Raw genomic sequence first — 22373 nt, forward strand, 5'->3', positions numbered from 1 at the left:
TCGGTGCAAGAACAGAGTTTGTCGATTACCCTTTTTATTTTTATAAAATGCTATTGCTCATGATGGTATAGTATGATCCAACCCCAACCAAATTATATCAATTCAGAATCATGGTATGAACATATGTAGATATTTACAATGTAATGAATTAATTATGTTTCTCACCAACTTCAATTGTTCTTCTTCCACAAGGTTTGAGGACACAACAACAATCTGAGATCCAAATCCTGCAAACCAGAACCGAGTAGTTGTTTATCTGATATTTGTTTGTTTGACTTTGAGGTGTTCTATTCTGGCATGGGTTGTATTGTGTTTAAGAGTACGATTCTGATGTGAGAGTGACACAGTTGGAGTAACTGTAGCAGTAGTTGGTAATGGTTCTGGGGCTGGTGCTGATTCCTCTTCAAACTTGGTATCCTTTGGTGCTGTTTTTATGATGTAATTTTCTCTGTGTGTGTGCCGAATCATTCTTCCTTGTTTCACTCCCTCAGTTATATTTCCTGTAAATTTAACATACACAGTGAAGAACATGAGAACAACGAAATCACGAGAAAAGTACTTAATTTGAGAAGTGAGGGGAAAAAAGCACTTACTTAAAGGGTCTTGACCATTTAAATCGAGGTCTGCCTTTGAATTCTCTGACAAAAGAATGAGTGTGGGAGTTATTATTGTAAGGAAAGTCCAGAAGACGAAAATTGGAACGAGAGTTCTTTCACCCATTTGTTTGGGAAAAGTAGACCAATTTCATGCAGCTCTTAAGTAAAAAGAAAGAAGTTTTGGGTGTGAGGGAGAAGAGGATAGGCGTTGAATACGATGGTTGTGTTGTGCCTTCGTGAAATTAGCTGGCCATGTTTAAACCAAATAGGTATCAGAATAATGCAAACTCAATGTGATTGAATTTTTATTATTAGCATAAACTTAGTCAAGTTTTAACAACTAAACTAGTGATTTGGTTTCGCGGTTGTTGGATGGTTGTTGTTATTATTACAGCAATTGATCTGTCTGGTTATAGAATATATCAGCGTTGGTACAATTGGCACACCGATTCTAGTCATCTACCATTGTCCACTTCTCACAATATTTTCACTCCTTCTCCTTCATCATTACTTTCCTACTTCTAAATTATCATAATTTTGAGGATTAAATATCTTTAAAAAACTACGATACAGTGCTGAATAAATTTTTATATTTATCTTGTATCCATTAATTTACTGTTTAATCTTATTAGCAATATTTTCCTTTTTCAACCTTTCCGTCTCCAGTTGAAAACGTAGACTAGAACTACTGAGATCTATATAACCTGGATTCTTCGACCTTGAACGTTGGAACGCCCTTCTCAATACCGTTAGAAGCTTCCTATAATTCTTTAAAAAAGGAAGCAGAAGTCAATAAATGCAAAATTTTTAAAATAATAATTGCGAGAGTTACATAGTCCATAATGTAGCTCATGCTGCAACACAAAGTCTAATAGTTTAAAAATGACATAAAAACTGCAGTGCATATTCTGCATAAATAGATGCTTCATATCCTCGTCGAAACCGATTGAAAAGTCATTATACTTTACTGTGTAGTTCTAAATAAAATCAAAGACATACATTGCTATGTTTTCTTTGAGAAGATTGAAAATAAATAATTACCAAAAAGAAAATCTAATATTATGTCAAATTGAGAACTAACAAATGAGAAATTTTTCAATAAACTAATATATCTGAACTACTTTCATTCAAAATAATAGGTAAAAGTGGCGGATGTTTTGAGGGGCAGGCACGGGCCATGCCCCCCTCCCAAATATTTTTAATTTTTTTATATTATATGCAGTTTAGAAAATTTTAATGTTTTTTAAAAAGTTTAAATTATATGTAGTTTATATTAAAAAAATATGATTATTAAATTAGGTATTCTTTTAATTTTTTATAAAGTATAACATTTAATAATAATAAATGATAAAACATAAAATCAAATATAATAAAAATTAAAAATATTTATTAAGATACATCCTTTTTTATTATCTTTTTGAATTTTTTTACATATTAGATTTATCTTTTATTCTTACATGATTTTTTTTTCGCTTTTAAAAAATAAAAAGTTGGATACAAACTTATTATTTTTTCTTTTAATTTCATTTTTTCTCTTTTATTATTGAAGAAAAAAAGAAAATTTCCATGTCTTACTTCATCCTGAAATATTTGTTTAATAGTTAGCATTATCTTTTATCTCATGAGTCTTATATTTATTTTTTATGAATATAAAAGTAAAAGTAATGTATGATGTGTTTTTTCATAACCGATTTTGAACTGTGACTTTATTATCATAGATTTTTTTAGGAATTATCATTTTTTTGTTAGATTGTAATAACTTATTTTTTTATTTTAATCATTTTTAGGAACTCTCAATCTTTTATTAGGTTGTGATAAATATTAATGAAGAATAAGATAATAGATAAAAGGAAAACTACATGTGAAGATGAAAACAAGACTAATTTAATTTTTTACATATTCTGAAACATAATACTAATGATCATATTGTTCAATTAGAATATCCTTTCCTTAAAGTTCAACGAGTTACATGAGAAATTTCCTATTAATTATTTAGAAAGGTTTTCATATTTATATTAAAAGAAATAGTTGAAAATTTTAGTTTTTATTTAATTATTGATGAGTTCAAGAATTTGAAAAAACAATACTTTAGTTATGTGTGATTTGTTTTGTAGTTACGGTTATATTAAATTATGAATTATTTTTTATTGTATAATGACAATAATTAAAAATATAAATTTTGAGTACATTTTTTGGCTCCCCCAATATTATTGGACAAGATCCGCCACTAGGTAAAAGTACATACTTCGGAGGAGGTTCCTGACTTTGTCTGTAGGTCCTTTCTAAATGTGATAAATCTATTTTGTCCTTAAAAAATGCACCAGAGAATGGATGGAAGTAGAAGTATTTGAACTTCGTTTGACTTCAACTCCTAAACGATGTGAGATTTATTGGGTGTACCACAACACAAAGTAAATAGAAGAATATTGCATACCATAGATGCCACTTATGAGAAAAAACAAAAAATTTGTTGCCTCCTTGCAGATTTCGTGAGTGCAACATATTTGGAGGGACTACCTTTTGCGAGTGTGGATGTAGATTTCGTCGGTGCAGCACGGGCACAACCTACCTTCTACGTGGGTGTGGGTGCCAATGCAAAGGGCCTCCTAGCCGTAGCAGATTTTAAATTGGGAATGAGTTGCGGATTTCATAGTGTGAGTGAAGAACTTCTCTTCAATAAAAAGAAAGTGTAGGAGACACATTAAAAAGTGTTGGGGTGTGAGGTCAATCAAAGAACTCGTGATTTCACAACATTGACACAAAGAATCTCTTATTTTGTTAACTTTTACCATTGAATGATCAAAGGGTTCAAAGAGATACTATAGAAAATTTAAATCTTTTGGAGTGCAGTAGAAATCTTCTTTGGAGGTGGGGGGACTTCTCCCTGCACCCCTAAATATTCTTTTGTACCCCCAAAAATTACATTTTTGACCCTAATTTCTTTTTACCTATCTCGATGGTTGAAAGAGTTAAAATGCAAAAAAACAACAAAAAAATAATGAAATGGATGTCGAAATCAATTTCAGAAAAATGTGAAACAAAACTCGACATCCATTTCACAAAAAACAAAAAAAAAATAAGGGTTTTGCTAACCAGTGCCTTAAGGGCACTGGTTAAAGATATTTAATATACATTGAATCTTACAAAAGTACATGGATAAGTGTAATATTAAATAAAACCTGACCTAATAACCATTAATATAACTTTATTTTTTTTAAAAGACAAAAATGCCCATAAATATTGTACATGTGTATTTAATATTTTATTTAATGTTCACAAATAAAATTTAAAAACTAATTAAATAATAAAATAACTATATTTTAATGTTGCTAAAAATTAGATATAAGAAAGTTTAAATTAACAAAAAACCAACAAAAAAATAGTGTTAAACATCTAAAACTTAACAAAAAATAACATAAGAAAGTATAAATTAACAGAAAAATCAACAAAAAAATAGTGTCAATTTAAGACTTAATTGATTTTTTGTTCTTTTTAGTAGAGACCTTAAAAATTTCAAAATCTTGTTTTGTAACAATAAGTTATTGTCTACACATTTAAAATGGTATTTTTGTCTTTATAAAATTGATTATGTGCATTTATACTATTTTAATTACTGTATTTAATTATTTCAGCTTTCAATGTAAAAATGATGATATCAAAGCACATTTATTATTCCTTAACCAGTGTCCTTAACTGGTTAGCATTCTTCAAAAAATAATAAAACGGATGTCGAGATCTGTTTCAGAAAAATATGAAACGGATATTGACATCCGTTTCACAAAAAAATAAAAAAAATCTGTAACAAATGTCGAGATCCATTTCAGAAAATGTGAAACGGATCTCGACATCCATTTTAAAAAAACAAAAAAAAATAATGAAATGGATGTCGAAATTCGTTTCACAATTTTCTTTCGACCATTAGGATTAAAACCGTAATTTTTGGATACAGAACAATTTTTGGGGGTGCAGGGAGAACAATTTTTGGGGGTGCAGGGAGAAACCCACTTGAAAGTGTAGGGAGAAGCTCCCGAGCTGGAAATAGCCTAGCCCAGTTAGTCATGGGCCAGTTGCATTTGTTATGGTGATGGAAACCCCAAAATGCCCTCTCCACGACACAGGGATATTCTACTCCTCCATTTTGGTTGAGAGTGGAAGCACAAAGCAGCGAGCAGTAGCGGAAATGGGAACCCTTGGGAGAGCGATCTACAGCGTTGGTTTCTGGATTCGCGAGACTGGACAGGCCATTGATCGTCTTGGTTCCCGCCTTCAGGGCGGTTACTTCTTCCAAGAGCAGCGTTTGTCTCTTTCCCTTTTTCATTTTCTTCATTTTCATGCCCTAATTTATGCCATATTATAATCACGTTACAATCTGCCATCACTTTTCGTGATTCCAGAGTTATTTTTTTCTTTTCCGCTTAGATTCGACGAGGCAGTGACCAATTAATTGTCTTCCCTGTTGTGTTCAGTGTCTAGGCATCGAACTCTGATGAACATATTTGATAAGGCTCCTGTTGTTGATAAGGATGTATTTGTTGCGCCAAGTGCCTCCGTCATTGGAGACGTTCAAGTTGGAAGAGGATCGTCCATTTGGTATGGATGTGTCTTGAGAGGTAAGGTATCCCATTGGATCAATTAGGTGTGCCAACATTTCAAGGATATTTTTTTCTTCTCTGCCATTTCTGAACATATTTCATGTTCTGTGATCTTTTATTGTAAATTCAACGTGACATGTTTTTCTTTTTCTTGGCTGTTGATATATGTGTTAATCATGTGCCAAATTCATTTTATGAATAGGTGATGTTAACAGCATCAGAGTTGGAAGTGGAACTAACATACAGGACAACTCCCTGGTGCATGTTGCAAAGTCAAATTTAAGTGGGAAGGTTTTGCCTACAGTTATTGGGGACAATGTCACTGTGGGTGAGGAACATTTTTGTAACGATAAAGAACGGTGCAGTGTTCTGTTCTTAATGGGAATTTATGTTTTTTTTTTTCTGAACAGGTCATAGTGCTGTTTTACACGGTTGTACCGTTGAGGACGAGGCTTTTGTTGGTATGGGTGCCGTATTACTTGATGGAGTAGTTGTTGAGAAAAATGCCATGGTTGCTGCTGGAGCCCTTGTGAGGCAGAATACAAGGATACCTTCTGGCGAGGTATGTCTGTGCCTGTTTACTTTTGGCTACTCCCATTCAGAAAACGAGTATTAGGTTAGTTTTTGGTCATGTTAGACTAAATTCTTTTTGGGATTGATTCCATTGTTGAGTTAGTAGACTTGTACCGCCAGTCTGGGGCAAGGAGGGTCAATTACAATTTGGTGTTTGTTTTACTTACCATTGTGTTAGATTTTTTTTTTTGGAGTTTCTAGGGTTTGAGTTAAATTTCTAAGCCCTGTCATGTAGAAAATGTTACTTTATCAGCTGATAGTAATCATCTTTGGTATGATTTGAGTGGTTATTTTTTAAAATTAACATACTTACCATATATGATGGTTTATGACTGGATGAGAGTGTAAAAATATTATCAGTGTATATATACTGTTTACTATCTTATTTTTGCTTTTCAATTTAATCCAATGGTTCTGTGATATATAACTTATAAGTATCTACATGGTAAAAATCTTATCAGCGTATGTACTATTTACTCTCTTCTTTATTTTTTTTAGTTTTCTTTTTCATTTAATCCATATATTCTGTGATATATAAGTAAATTGCAATGATGAGTGAAGTTTATGTCTATTTATCTGCATAGTCTCTATCTATTCATCTAATCTAGCATTAATTTCCAACACGAAACCGTTTGTAACACTCCTTTTGACCTGGATAGAACCTTGTCTCAACATCTGCTTCTTACTTTTCCAAGAAACAATATTCCAACTGGTAGATACACCTTGTAGTAGAATACCTTATCAAATGGATATTCTACCCATTCTGCATCACAATAGTCAGCAATGTGGTTGCTTCACTTATCTTCATACAATATTCCTTGTCCTAGAGCCTAGAATATTCTAGAAAAATACATTTGATGGGGGGAATAGAATAAGAAACTTCATCATCGAGAGATGATGCAGAAAGCATGCTGTTTACAATCACGATACGAGTAATAAAAATGCAGTTTACTAGATAGACAATGCCAGCAACTTGGCCACAAGAGGAGATAGGCAGAGTGTGAATGACACTGCTCTTATGCCAATATCAATATTTATATGTCACAAAATTTCTATTAATTACTATTAAGAGTAATAAGTGGTGTAACACTCAAATAGCAGAGTCTCTGTGTGTTCGTTATTCATCTAAACTGGACATTAAACTCTAACGCAGAAACTACTTCTAACATTTTCCTCAAAGTCGTTTCTCACCTGTTTTTCCTCAAAGCTATTGTCTTGCTATTTTGTGTCTCCACTACCATTAATTTAAACCGAACTGATATTAGATATCAACAAACAGACTAACTTGATATGCTTACCTGAGATATTTCAAAACAAATTTGCTAGTGAAAGCAAGAAACTCTACCCATTGTTTAATAAAAAAATTTGTTATTTATCAAACCACAACCTATTACGTGTCAAATTAAGAAGATTGGTATAACTACAAGGAATTGACAGAATTGTGACCCGTTGCTTAATTAAAGCAAGAAACTTGGTATGCTGGTGCTTATAGAGACAAGAATTTTAGTATAGAAGATGTATAATTAACACTGTCACTAGATGGAATTATGCGGTTGAATACGAAAGAACCAAGGAAAATTAAATCTATCGGTCTTTTCTGTTGGAAAATTCTCTATCAGTTGATTTCACAGGAAGAATTATATATTGTATATACATGTACAATCATGAATATTACACTAAGTAAATGAGAGACGTAAGTATAAGAGCATTTCTTGTGAAATTTGAATCAAATCTGCAACTCATAACTCCTAATAAAATTTTAAACAAATCCCAACGGAATCTGTTGTGCAGACAATAATGCAAATGCTCGATCACTGTGATCATGAATTGAAATTCCGATGTTCCCAAAGCTCTGATACAAGTCCATTTGATGCCTTTTTTTTTATCTTAGCTGGCTTTGTTGACTGATCAACAAAGTTTGTGAATCCTTTGTAGGAACTCCTGCATTGCATCAATGGCACCTATGAGTGATGACATTAACAAAAACCTAATTTCTTTTATGGGGAATGCTTTTGGTTCTTAATATCAACTAGCCCCAACCCAGTACCATATACCGCTTTCTTGAACTGTTACTTACTACTTTTGTCATGATTCTTGCATTGGCTCTTGAACTGCGTGATCTTGTATACCGTACTAGGAGTTTTATCATAAGGTTCAAATTATTTAAATTTTCATTAATGAAAAAAGTATAATTCCAGTGTTGGTCAGTCTGTTTTTTTCTATGCATGTTATATGTGTCATTCATGATCTGCAAGCGCAAACTTGGATATTTTACAGGTATGGGCTGGCAACCCTGCAAAGTTCCTCAGAAAGCTGAGTAGTGAGGAGATATCATTCATCTCCCAGTCAGCCACCAATTATACTAACCTTGCACAGGTCCATGCTGCTGAGAATTCGAAGTCCTATGATGAAATTGAGTTTGAGAAGGTGTTGCGAAAGAAATATGCTCGTAAAGATGAGGAATATGACTCTATGCTTGGTGTTGTTCGTGAGATCCCACCAGAGCTTATTCTTCCCGATAATGTCTTACCTGATAAAGCAGAAAAGGCTCTTACAAAATGAGGTATTTTAAAGCATTGTCTTCAATTCTAATATTGAATGACATAATGGGGACTTTTTTGCATTTACAAATTCATGGAAGAGGGATTTTTTTTTCATTCCCAATAATACCAGACATTGTCTGCGCTAGAATCAATCTTGCCTCCTTACGATCCAGGAAGCAGTTATTCCATAATGTTTTGAATTCTGTTCACTAATTTGGTAAAGGCAAATGCCATGTAGAATCATGTATGCCGATCTTAGTGTTTGTTGTATCCAGTGCAAGTGGTTTCACATTTTTTTATCTTATTTATCTTGATCTGTCTGTTGAAGACAATTTTCAGTATGGTACGGTTGGGATAATGATTATTTCATGGTGGGTGAAAGGTTTCAATAATAATGCAGTTTGCAGAAAGAATAGAAGTTGGGTATCTGAAAAGGAACTTTTTGATTGTTTATTCCTTTTCCGTCTAGATTTCGTCTTAAAAAGTGTAGTTACTTTCGATGTACTGAAAAGAGTTTTATAAAATTGTTCCACACGAAGAAGCATGTATTACAGAAGTGCTTATTTACTGTTGATGTTTATATTGGTATGAGCGAATGAACACTTTCAATATGAAACAGATTACGGGGTTATAGGTGATCCAAAATTATCAACTAAGGATATTACATCACGGCTGAAAGTAAAAGATATTTAAGATCTTATTTTTGGTGAATTGATTAAATTAAAGTGTCAGATTATACTATGTTTCAAAATTACCGCATCAATGTATGTGCATTATACTGAGGCAAGGATTTTTCAATTTTAAATTAAATTATTTAAAAATAAATTTTAAAAATATAAATTCAAATAAAAATAATTTTTTTAAAAAATCAAATCAAAATAAAATATTAATATAAATCATTTAATCTTTTTAAGAAATAAATTTGAAAATTACATCAAAATGTAACTTTAAAAAATTAATTTTCTTACAAAATAATTTCAATTTTATAGATGTAAAGAAAAAAATACATATGAAGTTAAGTTTTAAATAACTATTCTATAATTAATGTTTTTTAATAATTTTATTTTTTTTACTTCAATTTGAAAATAAATTTAAATAAAATAAATTAATATTATTAAAGAATAATATGTATCTGTGGGTTTGGGATATATTTATTTAATATTTGTCACAAATTATCCGTGAATATCTGAGTTCGTCATCCCTAAACCCTAATCGGAGCCACCAATGTTTCATTATGATAATAAGAAATTGTCAAATCCCATAAATTGGGTAATAAGACAAGCCAGTTAATCTTGGACTAGCGGTGGTTTCTTACTGCACCTCTATGTATTTGTTCTTGCACTCTCATATAAAGAGACTTCTCATTTTGTTTTTCTAATTTGAAATCATTTTTCATTTTTACATTACATAAACCGAAAGTCATTTAATTTTCAGATTGCATAATCCCAATTCAAAAATTCATATTTAATTTTAAATTTTAGAATAAAAAAGTCAAAATTGGAATTCATTATATGGGAGTGCAGGAAGATATTTATGAAGGAGCGGAAAAAAGCTGCCTGGACTAGTTCTAGGACAGGAAAAGCAAATTGAGCATGTGAAACCCACTTATCCAGTAGGTTGTCTAATTTATGATAGCACTGACCATCTTGTTGAACTTTTCTAATTTATATTTTATTGATTTATACACATTTACTAATAGAAAAATACTAATAATAAATAAGATATAAATTGCTGTACAACTTCAATTTAAAATAGATAGACCTATTTGATCAAAATTGAATATTGTCTGATGCATTATCGTATATTAAAATATATTAATGAATAATACTAAAACTAATCATTATTTTTCGTATTATAATTGAACTTTTCTTCTTCAATGTACAATTATTCCAATTTAAAATATAGCACGCAGTACAACTATTTTATTTAATTAGATTTTTCTTTTTTGTGATATAGCTACCAACGGACCCTTAAACGCAAGTAATAAGTACTATTATTGTGTTTTGAACAATGGAAATCCTAAATTGCCCTCTCCGACAAGATGAAATATTCCATTTTAATTTGTAACAATATATTTCTGGTTGGAAGTTAAAGAGTAAGTGTGCAAACGAAAGTCATTCTGTAAAACGTGTCATATTGAGCTAACATCTACCGTAAATAAGTACTTTTATAACACATGCTTCATGTTCTTAAAGCCCTTCCCATTGCATTGGACAAATATAGACGGAAAAGGAGAAAACAATCAAAATGCTCTTTCTCAGACACTCAACGTTCTTTCTGTAAACTACATTATTGGCACTTTTCACCCGCCATGAAATAATCATTATCCCAACCGTAACCATACTGAGACAAACACAGACATAGGTGTCCTCATTAATAAAGATGTCAACGAGAACTTATGAACCAAGTTGACAAATAATGCCTTCCAACATACAGCTCAAGATAAAAAAATGTGAAATTACTTGCACTGGATACAACAAACGTGATTCTACATGGCACTATTGCCTTAACCAAATTAGAGAACAGAGTTCAAAATATTAAGGAAAAACGTGATTCTAGCGCAGAAAATGTCTGGTATTATTGGGAATGAAAAAAAAAATTCCTCTTCCACAAATTTGTAAAAGCAAAAAAGTGCCATGATGTCATTTCAATATTAGAATTGAAGACACTGCAATAAAATACCTCATTTTTTAAGAGACTTTTCTGCTTTATCAGGTAAGACACTATCTGGAAGAATAAGCTCTGGTGGGATCTCGCGAACAACACCTAACATAGAGTCATACTCCTCATCTTTACGAGCATACTTCTTTCGCAACACCTTCTCAAACTCAATTTCATCATAGGATTTCGAATTTTCAGCAGCATGGACCTGTGCAAGGTTAGTATAATTGACGGCTGACTGGGAGATGAATGTTATCTCCTCGTTACTTAGCTTTCTGAGGAACTTTGCAGGATTGCCTGCCCATACCTGTAAAATATCCAAGTTTGCGCTTGCAGATCATGAATGACTCATAACATGCATAAAAAATCAGCCTAGCCAACACTAGAATTATATTTTTTTCACTAAGAAATGAAAATGTAGATAATTTGAACCTTATGATAAAACTCATAGTACAGTATACAAGATCACGCATTTAAATATAAGGGTTTTAAATTAACTAATAAATTAAATGTATTTTAGTAATTTAAAATAGAAACTGGTATAAGAACAAGGATGAGTATTAGGACGGTATTCCCATATCCAATTTAAAAAATCAGATATCATCCATACTCATATTCATACCCGATGAATACAGGGATTCTAAAATCAGAACCGGTTCAGGCAATATCTGAAGGGGACAAGTTCAATTGTTATCCCTATTCAAGAGGCAATGTAAGAATCATGACAAGAGTAACAAGTAATAGTTCAAGAAAAGTGGTATATGGTACTGGGTTGGGGCTTGTTCATAAGGAGAGAGTTAAGAACCAAAAGTATTCCCCATAAAAGATATTTGGCTTCTGTTATGGTCATAACTAATAGGTGTCATAGTGATAGGGTTGGTTGATGCAATACAGGTGTTCCTACGAAGGATTCACAAACTTTGTTGATCAGTCAACAAAGCCACAAAGCTAAGATAAAAATGGCATCAAATGGACTTGTATCAAAGCTTTTGGGAACATCAGAATTTCATAACATGATCACAGTGACCAAGCATTTTCACTATTATTTGCACATCAGATTAGGTTAGGATTTGTTTTAAATTTTATCAGGTGTAATAACTTGCAGATTTGATTCAAAATTCATAAGAATTTGCTCTCATTCTCACTTCCTTCATTTACGTAATAATATTCATGATTGTACATGTATATACAATACATTATTCTTCAAGTGAAATCAAGATACAGATAATTTTGCATCAGAAAAGACCGTTAAAATTTAATTTTTTGGTACCTTCGAATTCTTAAACTTGTCAGATTCTTGTTTCCATAAGCAACAGCATACAATTTAATATACACCAAGGTTCTTGCTTTAATTAAGCAACAGCTCACAATTTTATCAATTATCCCAAGGTTTTTAATTTGACAAGTAATTAAACCAAGGTTTTAATTAAGCGATGGGTAGAGTTCCTTTCTTACACTACCAAATGATCTCAGGTGAACAAATTATGTTAGGATCTGTTGGTTAATGTTTAATATCACTTCCGTTCACATTAATGGTAGTGGTTGGTTACACAAGGATGGCAAGACAATAGCTTTGAGATGTATATAAATATAGATGCTGTTTATTGCCTTTTCACTCGAGCATTACAGCAAGATTTTACAACCTGATATAACGGCAGTTTCATTCTCACTGGCATTGTGTACAACTATCAGATGCACGCTGTTCACGTACAGGTGGGTTAGAATTATCTCTCTATTGTTAGGATAAGCAAGAATGTAAGAAGCAGAATACAAGAACGTCTTAAATTGAAGGCCACTAACAAGCCTGTGCTACTAAAGCCTCGACTATATGTGTTTCTCAATCAACTAATAGTCAAAATCCATGGATATTTTATTCGGGAGTTTCTAACTACATTTCTGGCGATAGTTATTTATTCTCCTCCATGTCAACTTCTAAAATTCTTCATATCATCATTACCTTGCAAATGATCTAAGGTTACAACTTATGGATCAAGTTCCACTATCTCCATTATTAAATAAAATTTGTCTTTTTTTCATTAATTTTCTTAGACGTGATAATGTCAACAAACATTTCTTTCTCTGACCTAGTGCATTAATCTACTTGTGCCCATACACTTCAGCATGAAAAGAAAATAGAAATTTTGTTGAACATGCAAGAATATTATTACTTCACGAAACCTAATACTCAACAATGGAATGAATCCCTGAGAAAATGTAGACTAACATGACCAAAAAAACTATCCTAATACTCGTTATTTGAATGGGTGTAGCCAAACAGTAAACACATACAGACATACCTCGCCAGAAGGTATCCTTGTATTCTGCCTCACAAGGGCTCCAGCAGCAACCATGGCATTTTTCTCAACAACTACTCCATCAAGTAATACGGCACCCATACCAACAAAAGCCTCGTCCTCAACGGTACAACCGTGTAAAACAGCACTATGACCTGTTCAGAAAAAAACATAAATTCCCATTAAGAACAGAATACTGCACCGTTCTTTATCGTTACAAAAATGTTCCTCACCCACAGTGACATTGTCCCCAATAACTGTAGGCAAAACCTTCCCACTTAAATTTGACTTTGCAACATGCACCAGGGAGTTGTCCTGTATGTTAGTTCCACTTCCAACTCTGATGCTGTTAACATCACCTATTCATAAAATGAATTTGGCACATGATTAACACATATATCAACAGCCAAGAAAAAGAAAAACATGTCACGTTGAATTTACAATAAAAGATCACAGAACATGAAATATGTTCAGAAATGGCAGAGAAGAAAAAAATATCCTTGAAATGTTGGCACACCTAATTGATCCAATGGGATACCTTACCTCTCAAGACACATCCATACCAAATGGACGATCCTCTTCCAACTTGAACGTCTCCAATGACGGAGGCACTTGGCGCAACAAATACATCCTTATCAACAACAGGAGCCTTATCAAATATGTTCATCAGAGTTCGATGCCTAGACACTGAACACAACAGGGAAGACAATTAATTGGTCACTGCCTCGTCGAATCTAAGTGGAAAAGAAAAAAATAACTCCGGAATCACGAAAAGTGATCGCAGATTGTAACGTGATTATAATATGGCATAAATTAGGGCATGGAAATGAAGGAAATGAAAAAGGGAAAGAGACAGACGCTGCTCTTGGAAGAAGTAACCGCCCTGAAGGCGGGAACCGAGACGATCAATGGCCTGTCCAGTCTCCCGAATCCAGAAACCAACGCTGTAGATCGCTCTCCCAAGGGTTCCCATTTCCGCTACTGCTCACTGCTTTCGCTTCCACTCCCAAAGAAAAATGGAAGTGTAGAGTATCCATGTTTCACGGAGAGGGCATTTTCGGGTTTCCATCACTATGACAAAAATGGGCTTGGCCCATAACTAGCTGGGTTGAGCTTTTTCAGCTTCTTGATTTGGGTGTGAAAATTTTGACTTCTACTTCCTGCACCCCTACCATTTCTTCATGTTCCCTCTCAAGTTTTCAAAATTACATTTTACCTTCCATAAATGTCACTTTCGAGTTATATATTCAAAAAAACATTCGGACCAAGTTTTTTTGAACAAAATTTTCGGAATGAAATTTTGGAAACAAAATTTTCATAATGTAAACAATTTGATAGTAAAAAGTTAATTAAGTTTTAAATTCCTTATAAATTTATATATTTTTAAGATTGTCGATCAACTTTTCTTCGTATATTTAATATTTAAATTTTTTACATATTTTAATTAAATATCTACCGTGTATAGTTATAAGACGATTATTTTACAGTAGATTTAAAGTGTATAAGAATTTTAGAAAAATAATGTATAAACTATTTGATAAAGATTTTTATTCTTGAATTAAAGAAAGTAATTGTGTGGGTTCCAATTACAGTGTAGGAGAGGAGTTGGCTAAGAAGGAAAGAAAGAGAAGGGTTTGCATAGACAGAGAGGGAGAGAGAGGCGAATGACGCATATCTCGCGGCGCGTTCATGCAAATTCACAAACATAGATCCATAAAACACAAACTACACTAACTCCCATACGCACTTTTACAATTAACACTTCATACACACTAATCAATGGGTGCCGAGCCCTTTTCCCAATCCCAAATCCAAAACCAAAACCATAATCACAACTCCCGCCACGCGCCCTTGGTTCTCGGTCTCCAACCCTTCGCCCTCGTCGACAATGTCGCCACCGTCGATTGGTCCCTTCTCCGTCAAATTCCCGGCGAGCGCGGTGGCTCCGTTCCGGTTCGTGCGCTTTCTAATCCAACTCAATCGTCTCCATGAACGCGGTTAACTAACTTAATTAATTCCCTATCAACGTTCATTGTAGGTTGGAATTGAAGAACTGAATGGCATACTGGGCGAGGTTAAAGCCCACTCCCGCGACGCTCATTCTCCCATGAAAACTCTCGCCGGTGGCAGCGTTGCCAACACAATTCGCGGGCTCAGTAGCGGTTTTGGAATTTCAAGCGGAATTATTGGAGCCTACGGGGACGATGAACAAGGCCAGCTTTTTGTTAATAACATGACCTCCAATGGCGTCAACCTATCAAGACTCCGCAAGAAGCAAGGACACACGGCACAGGTTTCCTATTTCCTCACCTCATACGTACAAACTTCCCTTAGGGTGCATACTATTTTAATTTTGATGGAAAAGTCATACAAATGTTCAAACAACATTTGAAAGATACAATATCTAACTTTTGTCTCTGTAATTATGCATAACTCTATGCTTTTTTTAAAGAATTTGTTTCAAAATAATGTATTCAAACAATTGATGAAAGTAGTATAATATTTGTATTGGTATAGGTGTAAAAAAGAAAGGGTATCCGAGGAATTGAAGGTAACCTCAAGATGTAATTTACTCTGTCATAAAGCATAACAATGGGTTTTTTGTGTTCTAGTGTGTTTGCTTGGTTGATGACTTGGGCAACCGCACAATGCGACCTTGTCTCTCAAATGCTGTCAAAGTTCAGGTAATTCAAACACCCTTTCTTGATTCTTGGAGGGTGGGTTAGGGTGTCTTTTATGAAGGTTTTTTGACTGATATATGCTCTGTTTTTCCTTTTTGCAAGGCTCAAGAGTTGATTAAAGAGGATTTCATGGGATCCAAGGTTGATTTCTTTGGACTTTTTGTTGATACCCTATTCTGGATATTTTTATATTTTATTAATTATGTTTTTCTAATTGTCATGTGTTGACTGGGATTTATTTTATATAAGATTTTAGGGGCCAAATCGCTTTTTCACCTAAAGGTTCTCTGTTGACTTGGTTTTTTATATACTTACGTTTCAGTGGTTGGTGTTGAGATATGCAATACTCAACTTGGAAGTTATTCAAGCAGCAATTCATTTAGCCAAACAGGAAGGCCTTCTTATTTCCTTGGATTTGGCCAGTTTTGAGGTATTTAAAAACTTCCTCTTGCTTGAGCCTGGGAAGTTTGTGATTAGAGTTTTCATTTCCAACATATAAACTCAAAAAGGTTGTTTTGATAAAACCGAGTTTTTATGAAGTGCTTCTAAGTCTTATAACTCTTAGTCGGTTAGTCTACAGAAATTATAACTAAACATATTAGATTTGTTTTTGTTTTTGCTATACGTATTAGACTTTGTATTCTTTTCTGCATAATCTCAACTATTAATGTATGAAAGTTCAGATGATGACTACCATTATAAATTCGATTACAAAGGTGTAATTTTTAAGAAGACTTCTGCATAGTTTATTTAAATATTATATTTCTCATTCATGACCTTTTTATTTTGCCAAGATGGTCAGGAACTTTAAACTACCTCTTCTAAAGCTACTGGAATCTGGGAACATAGACCTTTGCTTTGCCAATGAGGATGAAGCAGCTGAACTTTTAAGGTGGCTGTTATTTGCATTTCACCCAGCACTATTGAAAATAGAATTTATCTTCAGTTTCTTAGTTAATGAAGAACTTGTTTTCATTAATTATGTATAATGTAATTTTGTCTTGTAAATAAGTTATATCAATTTACTTTACGATGGATTACAGGGGTGAACAGAATGCTGATTCTATAGCTGCTGTGGAATTTCTTTCCAAATACTGCCAATGGGCTGTGGTGACATTGGGCTCTAATGGGTGCATTGCTAAACATGGAAAGGAGGTATGTTAATTTTTTGTTCCTGTCATTATCTGATATTTTCTGCTAGGCTCCTTTCTCAATTCTCTCTGTTTCCTTTCCCACCATGAACCTTTTGTTATTTGCCTCAAGACACCATAATTAGCTAGACATTTGCGTAGTTTATTACTTTGTACGAATTTGTTACTGAAAGTTTTATATGTAAAAGAGGATGGGAGGTAATAAAGGTTTACAAACAGTACAAGCATTAAGCACATTGTGGTTAAAAACCGTTAGGGATAAGTTGAGTAGCTTTTGCTTTCTTGTTGTTTGGTCTTTGTGCCTGCTAGGGTTCTAGAATAGGTGTTGAAAACTGCACAAACTAAGGTTTTACATGTCAGATGATACGAGTCCCAGCCATTGGGGAAACAAAGGCAACCGATGCTACAGGAGCAGGGGACCTTTTTGCAAGTGGATTTCTGTATGGAGTGATCAAGGGTCTGTCACTAGAAGAATGCTGCAACGTAGGCGCATGCAGTGGTGGATCTGTTATCCGGTCACTTGGTGGTGAAGTGACATTGGAGAATTGGCAATGGATGTACAAGCAGATGCAGATCAAGGGTCTTCCCACGCCTACACAGATGTATGCAAATGAATATAGTGGCTAACTTTGCCCCCCTTTATTCATGTTGCCGTGGTTATATTTTACCGATTTTTTCTTTTCTCTTTTTATTGTCTTTTATTATTCATTTACTGACCGCCACACGAGTTATGGAAGCTATATATTTTTTAGGAAATTTCAATCTGGTTTGAGTCTTCAATGTACTTGAGCTGGGAGTAATTATGATACTCTCTCCTACTCTAATATTAACACTTTAAGACATGATTAATTAACTTTCTGAGTTCTTTCTGAAACTCTCTCCTTCTCTAATATTAACACTTTATGTTTGTCAACCGTTGTTACTGTACATTTAACAGGAGGTTTACTTTGGGGCTTTTATGAAGCCAATAGCCTGGCGCACTGTTCTTGGGAAGGGTTAATATACGAGTTTCTCTCCATTCAATTTAAAATCCCCTGGCTGTTTTATTGAATGTATTTTAAACTGAATAATAAATAAAATTGGAACAAATCGACTTTTTAACATGATTCATTTTAATATATAATAAAGTGTTCAAGATAAAAATTTAATTTATAATTGAGGCTAGTCTTTTCTCAAATCAAATATTTAATTCATTTGTTCAAAAGTAATAACGTATGATTAAAAAAGTTAATAATTTACTTTATCAAATTAAATTTTAGCTGTAACTATGTAAAACAAGTATTTATATAAATAAAACTTTTAATAAAATACCAATGGTGGTTCCCTAAACCAAATAGACAATGAATATTTTAAAACAATACCACGGTTAAATTATAACAAAACATTTATAAATAATTCACAATCACTTTTATCGTTTCTAACTGGTAACAATTTATTTTCATACATAAAGACAATGAGATAAAAAGTAAAAAAAACCGCTTATATAAATAAAGACAAAAGAAAATAATAAAATGATTGAGAAAGATTTTTTATTAAATGCAAAAGCAGTGTATAAAATGTTGGATTAAAAGAAAATATTAAAATATTTAATTAAAATGGGTAAAAGAACCTCAATATGACTGTAAAAAAAGAATTTTAATGTGAAAATTATAATTTTTATTTTGTAATACAGAATAAATTTTCAAAGTTCTATTTGTAATCGATAACTAAACTTGTACCGGACCTAGCGCACTCTTTTAACTTCAAAGGAATTAAATCTCAAAAAAGAACGATATTTAGAGCATAAGAGAAAAATAAACTCGATACTGTTACCATTTTATTACGATTTACCAGTTTTTAAAGTGCTAGTAGATAATACCGAAGCAAGTCAAAATTCCGAAGTTAATAATAGACCGAACATACTGCTGAAAACCAAAACTAACTGTTGCAGTAGGTGTTCGCTAGCTAATTTTTCTACTTGCCGAGTACATGAAGCATTATGGCATTTTGTGCATGCATTCGGTTCTCAGCTTGTGGGAAGACTATTGAATTTGGAGCTTCAATAACTTCGTCAGTCACCTCCACCCCTCTTTCTGCTGGTAAGCAATGCATGAAAAATGCCTTTGAACCAGCAATTTCCATCAGATCTTTGTTTACCTGCACAACACAATTGCCATATCAAGTCAAAAGTAACAAAACCAAAGTAAAGCCATAACAATACAGCACATTTTATACATCAAGTTTTTAAAATTGAACCAGTGAAGGGATTAATTCGAGATTCAAGGCTTTATCTATAGTTTTGAACTGGTAATAATCAAACATTATAATTGTTAATGTAAAATGTTAAACAACGTTAAACAAAAATAAAAATAGAAACAAATAATATAATTAATGAAACTGTCGATCATCGTAATATTGATTTTTCCTACAAACGAAAGTGAACCAGTTACGCCCGGGTTTACCCAATTATGAACAGCTTTAACCACAGTTTTACAAAGGTTCTATACGAGACCGGTTTTCAAAATTATACTGGACTGGTTTGGTCCAGTTTCCAGTCTGACCAGCTGGTCTAAGTCCAATTCTGACAACATTCCAACACGACATACCGCTGTCAAATAATAAAATCTTTATTTTTAATGTGACCTATGGTTTCTGCCCTAACCATTTGATTAGGTGGCTGAAAGAAAATAATGCAGGAAATATCATGTGAAGTACCTGAAATTCTTTAAACACTTGGCGCCGATGTTCAGCTTCTTCCTTTTGCCCCATGCTGGCCCAGACATCTGAATACACAACATCAGCTCCTTTAACAGCTTCTTTGGGGTCATTAGTTATCTCGATTTTGCTGATTCCAGCCTTCCTTGCCTTCTCAACTGTTTTTGCATCAGGTTCAAATCCTTTCGGACAGGCACAAACAAAGTGAAATGGAATCACAGATGCCATCAACAGCCATGAGTGAACAATATTATTTCCATCTCCAACGTAGACAACCTGACATGTGCATTGCAGAATATGGTCAGACACCTAATCCCTTGATAATGCCACCAATAATTTGGAAGAAGCAAATTCTTCAAAAACAAGTAACATAACCTGACCTTGGTACCTTCAAACCGACCAATGTGTTCAATCATAGTAAGGGCATCAGCCATTATCTGGCAGGGATGGTTGTAGTCCGTCAACCCATTGATGACTGGCACAGTTGCATATTTTGCAAGATCAAGTATGTCCTACAATTTTTTTTACAAAAACAGAATGATTGATCACAATCTTCGTAGCAGATAAAAATTCTTCCCAGCCCAACAACATCACAATGCCCACAATCGCAAAGCAGGTTCTTTCGTTGTGAACTAAGCTTGCTAAATTGGTAAGAGACATGAAAACTAGTGAAAAATACTCCTGTTAGATACTGTTAATTCATCTCAAGATCTTCTGTTAGCATTACGTGTAATCCATCACTACAAATTACCAATGGCACGGAACACATAGTAGAGGCAGATATCATTCTTCAGTAAGCATCATACAAGTATCATAGCTTCCATCACTCATTTCCTCGTTCGAGTTATTGAACTGGTGGAAAAATTTACTAGGAATTCTTGTCTACCACAAGCAATGGCAATGATCCTGGCAGGGATTTGTAATCACGCTTTTTCTTTGCAATTTTATGCAATACAACAAATCCCAGTGGAGCTCAAGAATTAATAACATCATCAAAAACACCGGGTGAATTACTCTCTATCCCAAAAGTCGGCATAAATTGCTCTATTAATGCAACTAACAACATCTGAGTACAAGGTATAGCTTCTCCTTTTTCTTCACCTATTTATGAATTGAAATTAACATAATTCATCCAAATCAAGTTTATTGATTCCTCAATGTTGGTTTTGAAATCAGAGGAACATTGCGACCACACACGCCCCATCCCTAAGAAAGACAAATCACTTTCATTCTACCACTTCATGCAGGTCCCGTTGAATATTTAATTTGTTAATTCAGAAAATGGGGAAAACTAACCACAAACAGGATTAACCGCAGCTCAATAACAAAATCAACTATAAGTAACTCACACTTACAAGTCACAAGCATACCTGATGGGCAAAAACACGAGCCATAATGATGTCATTGTAGCGACACAGAACACGAGCAATGTCACGAGTCTCCTCTCGCTTGCCCATTTGGATATCATTAGGTCCTAAGTATATGGCATGCCCGCCTAGCAATGAAAAGCCAGTCTCGAACGAAACCCTCGTTCTCATGGACGGCTTTGTAAATATCATCGACATGGTTTTCCCCTCGAAAGGTCGAAAGGACCTGTCCCCTGATTTCAGCAACGCCTTTACCTCAATGGCCCGATCCAGCATCTTCAAAATAGTGTCCTTATCAAAATCATCTATGTGAAGAAAATCTTTCAACGCAACTTTCTCTGCAAAACAGAAGAACCAAAGTGAGAAGCCAGTAACCTGCTAGCAACTCCTCAAAACCACAAACAAAAGTTGAAAATCAGTGTCAACCATCAATATGTTCTTATAAATGACATGCAAGGCATCAACATTTCTTAAACCCTAATTCGATGCAAATTGAATGTGAAATGAGAATTATATGGTGTGGAGGTTGAAAAGTGAAGATTGAGTGAGAATGTGAAAGAGATTAAAATCGGAAATGGAAAAAGAAGAGTAGAGTGGACTTACGAGTGACTGCGGGAGAGGCGACGCACGATATTCGACGGCGGAATGAAATGGAGGAGGGGAAAGGAGAGCGACGGCGGAGATTGTGACCGGAGAGGTAGGGTTTGTCTGATGCGACGATACGGTAACAGTGACACGGGATCACAGCCATTTTCTGATACTTCCTAGGCCTACCAATTACACACTCTTTACTTACACACACTGGACATTCTTTTCCTTTGCCTTTATATACTGGGTAATTATAAAAAGTTCCTCCCTCTATGTGTTTTTTTTTTTTTTTTCATATCACCTTGCTATTTACCAGTATAATAAAACAAGTTCAAATAATTCTGATTTAATAGTCTTCTCCTTAGGTACTTTTAACATAGATAATTAATAAAAAAAAATGTAAAATAAAACTAATGCATGCATAAGTTAAAAGTTTGAATTTTTACAAAAGTTAGAGTTTTTACAAAATAAATGTATATTAAGGTTTTTTTTGTAACAATTATTTTTGTTTTTTACTTTTTTTTCTTCTGAGTAAATAGGAGTAGAATTTATAAAAATTTTATTGAATCTATATGAAAATTTTATCAAAGAGTTTTCTTCTATTAGCCGCAGTGATAATATTGTCTAATTATA

General features: G+C 33.6%; 5 protein-coding genes across 6 annotated transcripts; 2 read left to right on the forward strand and 3 right to left on the reverse strand.

Moving 5' to 3' along the window:
- LOC114195877 (uncharacterized) lies at positions 1–888 on the reverse strand. 2 transcript variants are annotated; one of them, XR_014984312.1, is made up of 2 exons: positions 594–826; positions 1–500 (listed from the first exon to the last, which is right to left on the reverse strand). XR_014984312.1 is itself a non-coding variant. In XM_085666073.1 (2 exons), exons 1-2 carry the CDS (start codon positions 718–720, stop codon positions 253–255), a joined length of 360 nt encoding a protein of 119 aa, XP_085522199.1. In that variant the 5' UTR covers positions 721–888; the 3' UTR covers positions 59–252. The 2 variants fall into 2 exon arrangements, 1 of the variants encoding a protein (XP_085522199.1); XM_085666073.1 differs by having other exon boundaries at positions 59–500; positions 609–888.
- Positions 889–4686: 3798 nt separating this feature from the next.
- LOC114195878 (gamma carbonic anhydrase 1, mitochondrial-like) lies at positions 4687–8603 on the forward strand. The gene is made up of 5 exons (XM_028086305.2): positions 4687–4891; positions 5063–5206; positions 5391–5516; positions 5599–5750; positions 8039–8603. The coding sequence occupies exons 1-5, from the start codon at positions 4777–4779 to the stop codon at positions 8321–8323; spliced, it is 822 nt and encodes a 273-aa protein (XP_027942106.1). The 5' UTR covers positions 4687–4776; the 3' UTR covers positions 8324–8603.
- A 2045-nt stretch (positions 8604–10648) lies between these two features.
- On the reverse strand, positions 10649–14347 carry LOC114163931 (gamma carbonic anhydrase 1, mitochondrial-like). Its single transcript, XM_028048325.2, has 5 exons — positions 14118–14347; positions 13803–13946; positions 13493–13618; positions 13263–13414; positions 10649–11272 (listed from the first exon to the last, which is right to left on the reverse strand). Exons 1-5 carry the CDS (start codon positions 14230–14232, stop codon positions 10988–10990), a joined length of 822 nt encoding a protein of 273 aa, XP_027904126.1. The 5' UTR covers positions 14233–14347; the 3' UTR covers positions 10649–10987.
- A 500-nt stretch (positions 14348–14847) lies between these two features.
- LOC114196118 (uncharacterized) lies at positions 14848–17965 on the forward strand. The gene is made up of 8 exons (XM_028086649.2): positions 14848–15212; positions 15298–15552; positions 15872–15943; positions 16043–16081; positions 16263–16370; positions 16735–16832; positions 16984–17095; positions 17452–17965. The coding sequence occupies exons 1-8, from the start codon at positions 15039–15041 to the stop codon at positions 17716–17718; spliced, it is 1125 nt and encodes a 374-aa protein (XP_027942450.1). The 5' UTR covers positions 14848–15038; the 3' UTR covers positions 17719–17965.
- A 914-nt stretch (positions 17966–18879) lies between these two features.
- Positions 18880–21975, reverse strand: OTC (ornithine carbamoyltransferase). The gene is made up of 5 exons (XM_028086439.2): positions 21756–21975; positions 21156–21490; positions 20166–20297; positions 19786–20061; positions 18880–19227 (listed from the first exon to the last, which is right to left on the reverse strand). The coding sequence occupies exons 1-5, from the start codon at positions 21901–21903 to the stop codon at positions 19045–19047; spliced, it is 1074 nt and encodes a 357-aa protein (XP_027942240.1). The 5' UTR covers positions 21904–21975; the 3' UTR covers positions 18880–19044.
- Positions 21976–22373: the final 398 nt, after the last annotated feature.

The sequence above is a fragment of the Vigna unguiculata genome, chromosome 9 (assembly GCF_037176805.1).
Source record: "Vigna unguiculata cultivar grain cowpea cultivar isolate G323 ecotype 2 chromosome 9, ASM3717680v1, whole genome shotgun sequence".
Taxonomy (NCBI): domain Eukaryota; kingdom Viridiplantae; phylum Streptophyta; class Magnoliopsida; order Fabales; family Fabaceae; genus Vigna; species Vigna unguiculata.

What these genes read in the sequence shown, in the direction of transcription:
- OTC (XM_028086439.2), bottom strand. Translation starts at nt 21,903, where the DNA reads ATGGCTGTGATCCCGTGTCACTGTTACCGTATCGTCGCATCAGACAAA. An exon ending in CGCCTCTCCCGCAGTCACTC is followed by an intron (nt 21,491 to 21,755) that starts GTAAGTCCACTC and finishes TCTGTTTTGCAG; the next exon opens with AGAAAGTTGCGTTGAAAGAT. An exon ending in GTCGGTTTGAAGGTACCAAG is followed by an intron (nt 20,062 to 20,165) that starts GTCAGGTTATGT and finishes TGCACATGTCAG; the next exon opens with GTTGTCTACGTTGGAGATGG.
- LOC114195877 (XM_085666073.1), bottom strand. Translation starts at nt 720, where the DNA reads ATGGGTGAAAGAACTCTCGTTCCAATTTTCGTCTTCTGGACTTTCCTT. An exon ending in GGCAGACCTCGATTTAAATG is followed by an intron (nt 501 to 608) that starts GTCAAGACCCTT and finishes TTAAATTTACAG; the next exon opens with GAAATATAACTGAGGGAGTG.
- LOC114163931 (XM_028048325.2), bottom strand. Translation starts at nt 14,232, where the DNA reads ATGGGAACCCTTGGGAGAGCGATCTACAGCGTTGGTTTCTGGATTCGG. An exon ending in TTACTTCTTCCAAGAGCAGC is followed by an intron (nt 13,947 to 14,117) that starts GTCTGTCTCTTT and finishes TGTTGTGTTCAG; the next exon opens with TGTCTAGGCATCGAACTCTG. An exon ending in CAAGGATACCTTCTGGCGAG is followed by an intron (nt 11,273 to 13,262) that starts GTATGTCTGTAT and finishes GATATTTTACAG; the next exon opens with GTATGGGCAGGCAATCCTGC.
- LOC114196118 (XM_028086649.2), top strand. Translation starts at nt 15,039, where the DNA reads ATGGGTGCCGAGCCCTTTTCCCAATCCCAAATCCAAAACCAAAACCAT. An exon ending in TGGATTTGGCCAGTTTTGAG is followed by an intron (nt 16,371 to 16,734) that starts GTATTTAAAAAC and finishes TATTTTGCCAAG; the next exon opens with ATGGTCAGGAACTTTAAACT. An exon ending in TTGCTAAACATGGAAAGGAG is followed by an intron (nt 17,096 to 17,451) that starts GTATGTTAATTT and finishes TTTACATGTCAG; the next exon opens with ATGATACGAGTCCCAGCCAT.
- LOC114195878 (XM_028086305.2), top strand. Translation starts at nt 4,777, where the DNA reads ATGGGAACCCTTGGGAGAGCGATCTACAGCGTTGGTTTCTGGATTCGC. An exon ending in TGGGGACAATGTCACTGTGG is followed by an intron (nt 5,517 to 5,598) that starts GTGAGGAACATT and finishes TTTTCTGAACAG; the next exon opens with GTCATAGTGCTGTTTTACAC. An exon ending in CAAGGATACCTTCTGGCGAG is followed by an intron (nt 5,751 to 8,038) that starts GTATGTCTGTGC and finishes GATATTTTACAG; the next exon opens with GTATGGGCTGGCAACCCTGC.